Source organism: Pinus tabuliformis, chromosome X, assembly GCF_031772625.1.
Source record: "Pinus tabuliformis cultivar Carrire ecotype Pingquan chromosome X, CPIR1, whole genome shotgun sequence".
Taxonomy (NCBI): domain Eukaryota; kingdom Viridiplantae; phylum Streptophyta; class Pinopsida; order Pinales; family Pinaceae; genus Pinus; species Pinus tabuliformis.
In genome coordinates this window covers 434596003-434602204 of record NC_142308.1, presented here as the reverse complement: position 1 = coordinate 434602204, position 6202 = coordinate 434596003, and the positions used below count along the sequence as shown (strand labels likewise).

The following is a 6202-nucleotide window of genomic DNA, read 5'->3' as shown; positions in this document are numbered from 1 at the left end:
TTTAATCTACTTTATTCTACCAGTGTTCTCCTTAATGAAGCCATTTTGCAGGAGAAGAATAGTTTAATTTTAAAATTTAAAACACAATTTGATAGCCTTTGTCCTGACTAGTGCATTTCAACTCGCATACCTTCTTAATGATTACTGGAGGCACATTCTTTGAATTTGTCAACAAAGAAACTGATTAATTTATAATATGTATAACAAAGCAGTTTAATGTTCAACTTGTCTAATTTTACATTTGGCATTAGGTATATCTGAATAAATCGTAGTGCTTCTTTGGAGGATTATCATTTAAAGGCTCAAGAAGCTACGGGTTGCATACAAGAAAAGTTGCCTCTCAAAACTATGAAATTACAAAATGCAATCAAACCATTGAGAAAACTCCAAGTACATTATTTTCTAACAAACTTTCCCATTAATTTAAGATTTTCACTGGGTTCAACTTTACCTTTGTTATCAGTCAAAACTTTGTATTTTCTATAAAAGGTTGAGCTGTTTTTGTACAAAATGAAAATATAATTGAAAGGTCAGGTTGAATCTCAAAATGAAACTTTACTTCTCGAATGATAGGTTTCCAACAAGAAGCCCTTGAAAATAAACTATTTAGACAAGAAAGTGCAACACTTCAGGCTAAGAAACAGTCTTTGCAAAAAAAAAGGTGAAGATATTTTTCTTTGTGTCAATTTCTAGGATTGGTTTTAGAAGCATGAAACCCAAACTAACTAACATGAATTTAGTGGAATAGGTAGAAGACTTGGAAACTAAATGTGCAATCTGATTATCTCTATATCTCCAATTGCCAGATATCCACGTAAGGACCTATAGCCTAACTGAATATCACTAATTATTAATAGAAGCATATTAGATTCTCTGTAGGATGCAATGGGATTATTGTATTACTTATTCATAACAAGATCACTTCTTGAGGGGATGTTTTCATATCAATAAGTTATCTCTGCAGGTGGTTTATATGAGCAATTAACAGATATGCAAGTTTCCTTAGACCTAGAAAATCATAACTAGCTACTAGATCCTTAGTGATAATATATGACTGGCAATGCTGGAAAGTATTCTTCCTAAACATCAAATCCAAGTTATTTAATGGCTGCAAACTCTTGAACCCTTCCTAATATACCAACTCTGCCAGCTTGCCCATTGACTCCCTTTTTTTTTTATCTAAAAAAAAATGTATTTCAGGACTGAATTTATTCTTATCTAAAGATGTCTGAGAGGTCTTTTGTTTTTCAAATCTTTTTTTTTTTTTTTATTAGAGGGAATTCCCATGTCTTCTCTAGAGTTCCATTAGTGCCTTCTAATGGTTGACTACTAATAATTGTGGTTCTTTATTAGTGGAATCTTCATCTTTACTAGATAAAACATTTATTGATGATAGTCATTTGAGCCTGAAACATAGGTTTCTGGATAGACCTAAGACAATGACAATTATTAATAGGGTTAAACCCTTCAGATATTCCATGGCTCCAACATTCTCCAAATTTATCTACATATCCTATCTTTTCTATAGGATTTGCAGGTTTTCATGGAAATACATCCTCTATGTTATCAGTGCTTCAGGATATTAGACATAATCAAGAATATTCAAAATTGTTATCCCTTACCCAACTCCAACCCCTAAGAATCTTAGTTCTCAAGTTGGGACCATATTTGTCTATTCTTATATACTATTTGTGACAATAGATGTTATCCAGAGTTCATGCTTTTAACCCCCCTTACATTCTGACTCTTATTGGTCCTATTATCAAAGACGTTTGCTTATACATGTATGCTTCAAGCCTAGCAAAGTATCCCCAAAGGTATAACTTTCTTACCATTTGTTAGATGATATGAAGTTTTATTGTTAATAGTAGTTGATATCTTGTTTTGGAGTTAGGCATGCTTTGATAAATCTTGTGTCTAATAATGATTAAGAACTTCATTATTCTGCTCTAATTTCTTTGAACTTTGAGCAGAAGTAAGAAATGGAGGTTAAGGTGGCGAGGCCTATGAATGGAGGAGATAGAGAGTCACTAATTTCTGTTTGGAAAAAGGAGGTAATCCAACCTTATTGTTTAATGAGATTTAATATTTTTTTTTTTTTTTTTTGTAGTTCCTTAAGCACCATGCCAGGTAGTATCACTTTGTATTCAATTGGGTTAATTTCTCCTTTTGTGAAATCTATTCATCATTTATCTTTTTCTCACGTTTCTTTTTATCTATTTCAACATTCATGTCAAGTTATTAGCTGGTTCATAATTTTTGTGTACACAAACAATACTGGGGTTTGACATCATTAGTATGATAAACAACAAACATGTACCGGAATTGAAGTGCATATCCAAAGAGAGGATAATGTGAAACCACTCAACTTAGAGAATGGCCAAATTTTAGTAATTACAGAGGAAATGATTGAAGAGGAGAAAATAGTCGAAGAAGAAAAGGCTGTAATGGAGAAGATGCAAAGGCATTTATATCTGTTTTGGAAGAGGTAAATCCAACCTCACTGTTTTGTCAATCTTTTGAAAATAACAATCTCACATATAAGGCTATGGGTTATGTTGTTGAGTCTTGTGTTTGCTACAGTTGTAATGAAACAAAATTGTTTTAATGATGTGACATAAGCAAAAAAGAATGATAAATCATCTTCATAAGACTTCAATTGATTATGGCAACAAGAGTTTAAGTAATTGAAGTTAATTTCCTTATAGAAGAATGGTTTGAAACAAGTACATAATTTAAAAATGCAAATAGGTCAAATGTAGCAACTAAAAAAAAAGCCTTGGCAGAAAAGATGCTATGAGGTATTTTGAGAAAAGACCCAACCAATGTTGGATAGGGGAAACTTTAAATAATATAAAAAGGCAAATCTTATCTTAAACTTGCACAACATCTTAAAAAAACCCCTAAAGACCAACCAAGCAATAAGGGACTAAAAGTAACAAATTTGAACTAGTTGTGAGAAAGATTGCTACTGCCCTAACTAGTCCTTTAAAATATGAGTCTACCCATTCTAATCTATATTGGGTTCCTAGAATGTCTCTTGCCAACATACTAAGGGGGGAACACTTGTGATAGATCCTCTCAGATGTTTGGCTTACTATAGCTGTTGCACTGAAAACTAAAAGTTATATAAAGAAAACAACAAAATCACATTTATAATTAGTTTCAAATTTAAATCCTATAAGACAAAAATACCAATGGTTCCTGTCTTTCTACCATGTGGAGAGTCATCTAATCTGCGAGTGACCCTAGAGGTAGGGTTTCATTGAGAAGAAATGGCCATTTTGGAAGGCACGGTGCAAGAAGAAGAGAACAAACTTCTTATGAATACTTGTAGGAGCAACGTTAAGTGAGGCTCCAACCACATTGAGAGTTGGGACAAAGGAAGGCACCAATGATTTGTGTTGTAGTCAATCACGCATCAGAAATTATTGCAATACGGTATCTTGGAGTGGTGACTAGGGTATTATTTTGCAATAGGCATGGTTGAAGCGGATCCCACATACTGCCATTAGAAATGGTTTTGGGAGCAGGAATAAAAATCATTGCCCTGAACTTTTTTACTAGACAAAGAAACAAAGACACTTGACAAATCACAGTGAGAAAGTATGCACGGGAGTCTTGTTTAAATTCAACTCAGCATACCAATAGAAAATAGTTGCTATCCAATGTTCAACTTGTATTTACAAATGTGTTGATTCCTGTTAACTTGTAAAGATATGGCTGGTTAGGAAACAAACAATTTTGTAACATGTAAAGAATATAAGAATTTAAAAAGTCATTACATCTGCCTACGGGATTTGATCATATAAAAATATTACAAGTTAGCCTTGACTTGAACAATGTAAACATTTCAAATCTATCCTTGTCACAATCAAAAGGGAGAGAATTGAGTATAATAGTTGCAAAATTACTGGCAAACAACAAATTCTAATGTGATGAGAGTTTCTTTCTACATCTATAAAAATGTGTTACCTGATGCATCCGCAAAGGTCATTTCTTCACAATTGTAAAACAACTAAGTATGTATCCTTCAATTATGCTTCTTGATTCTGATTGAGAAGACTGACTGAGTCATGACCGAGCGTGATGATCTTCTATATATACTCAATACTCATAAGTTAGAGTTATCATACTGGATCCTAATAGACTGATAACCCCTCGGTTAATGTACTTGAATCACTTTCACACTAAATAAGAGCAATGCAATGCAATCCAACCCTAACCGAATCAGAAACCTAGAATTTCTAGCTTTTTAGAAAAGGACGAGGTCATTTGATAATGTCAAGATCCATAGACCTGCCACTGTAAATTTCTAGTAGCTTTGTGGCATGAGCACTGCACTCCACATATTTTTCGAGGAACCTTCGCTCGTTTAAAATAAGCCCAAAAGTGAAACTAGGAAGACGCTTAGAAGATTGCATTGCACTTATAGATTTAAACACCTTGTAACGAGGCTTGATTCTACCTTCCAAACTATAATTTAGGAGATTAGCATGTGACAAAATAAACTTTGTAGGAAGCCCTACAGTGTGAATGAAAAAGTCCATGATCTTCTGCACCTTATCCGTGGGAATCAATAGTGTGAGTGGCTTCCTCCTAACAAGTTGCTTGATCTCATCTTCCAGGAGGCCAAAACTTGCCAAGTGCTTCATTCTCTTGTCGAAAACATCAGGGCCGTTACTATAAACCAGAATCGCGGGTGCCCATTTCAAAACTTTGTAGACATCAACCTCTGATCCGAACAGGTTTTGAAGATACCGGACGTTGGGCAACGTAGTATTCTCTAGACTGTTGTTAAGCAATCTGGGCTGTTGGGATATGGCATTTCCGAAGTCTTGTGAAGTGAAGCCCAATGTTTTCTTCAACCCAATCTTGGGTTTCAACTGTTGATCAACATGTAGAGTAATAACATTTGGGTTTCTGGTAATAACCTTCCTTACCTAGTGTTTTGTGAATCCTGAATCTCTCAAGAACCGAACAACTTGTTGCGCTGTTTGGGTGGGTTTCGTTTCGACAGCTGATGGTGCTCTTTCGAGGATAGTTGAGATCTAAGACTGGCACATCCCACATTCTTTGAGAAAGAAATCTGAAAGGGCGCATGTGTTCTCTATTCCTGGGTAGCTTGTGGCCCAGTCATTATCAACAATAGATGTAGATAGAAGTGATAATTTTAACAAAACATTTCGTTCAAATGATGGGGATAGTGTTGCAGCCGGGTGATGGAGCGGAGAGCCCAAGTAAGGGAAGGGGACCCAAAATTTTACCATTCATAAGAACCATTTGGCATCATCTCCATGGCTGATTAATAATTCGTTCACTTGGGCCAATGGCCAGAGCCATAAACAAGAATGAACTGCAGGAATAGCTCAGTTCGTTAGAGCGTGTGGTTGTTAACCACAACAGCTTAACAGCCACAAGGTTGGAGGTTCAAGCCCTTCTATTGGTATTTGGGGTTTAGTGGGCTTTGGGTCCAGATTTTGAACCAAAGCTCTGATACCATGTGTAAGAGACCTACCCTAGGGTCTGTTAACATATCTACTTTCCTCTGAAATTGAATGCGATCCGAGGCGATAACTTACTTGCACGGATTTTATACAAATAAAATTTTATCATTTCATTCTAATCAACATAAATTAAGGTGAATACTTCATTCTGATAAATGTACAAGAGTAGTCTATGGAGGAATACCTGTACCGGTGGCTGATGGAGATACCTTTGTCCTACTGCTCCTGCTGAACGCTCATCTTGACGGACCTAACTTGATTTACCTCCCAGCCAACTAGGAAATAATCCCTAACCCAGGAAACCTCCACAAGTTCCCTAGCCCTCCGAGCCCAAGTCCAACTAGATGTAGTGTATGTGTCCAAGATGAATGATCCAGACCAAGATAACAATACTTCTCTTCTCTCAACAACACAAGAAACCTCCACAGGTCCTAAGGTCTCCAAAAACACAACAAGTCTAAACAATCACAACCAACCCCACAATCCTAAGCAAGACCCCCCACCTCCCTTTTCGCCCTTCCCCCTTCCCTTTTATACTCTCCTTCCCTTCTCCATCTCAACCACCTCTCCTTAATGTCAGTAACTTCTCATCCATCCTTATAGTTGACTTCTCTTCTCCCAATTAAAGCTGGGAGTACATTTGGAAATGTGACATGAATATAAAATTGAGAATTTAATGGGAGAGGACCATGTCT

General features: G+C 35.9%; 1 protein-coding gene across 1 annotated transcript; it reads right to left on the bottom strand.

The window, feature by feature from the left end:
- Window positions 1-4271: 4271 nt before the first annotated feature.
- LOC149140433 (uncharacterized) lies at window positions 4272-5103 on the bottom strand. The gene is made up of 2 exons (XM_089450984.1): window positions 4978-5103; window positions 4272-4886 (listed from the first exon to the last, which is right to left on the bottom strand). The coding sequence occupies exons 1-2, from the start codon at window positions 5101-5103 to the stop codon at window positions 4272-4274; spliced, it is 741 nt and encodes a 246-aa protein (XP_089307110.1).
- Window positions 5104-6202: the final 1099 nt, after the last annotated feature.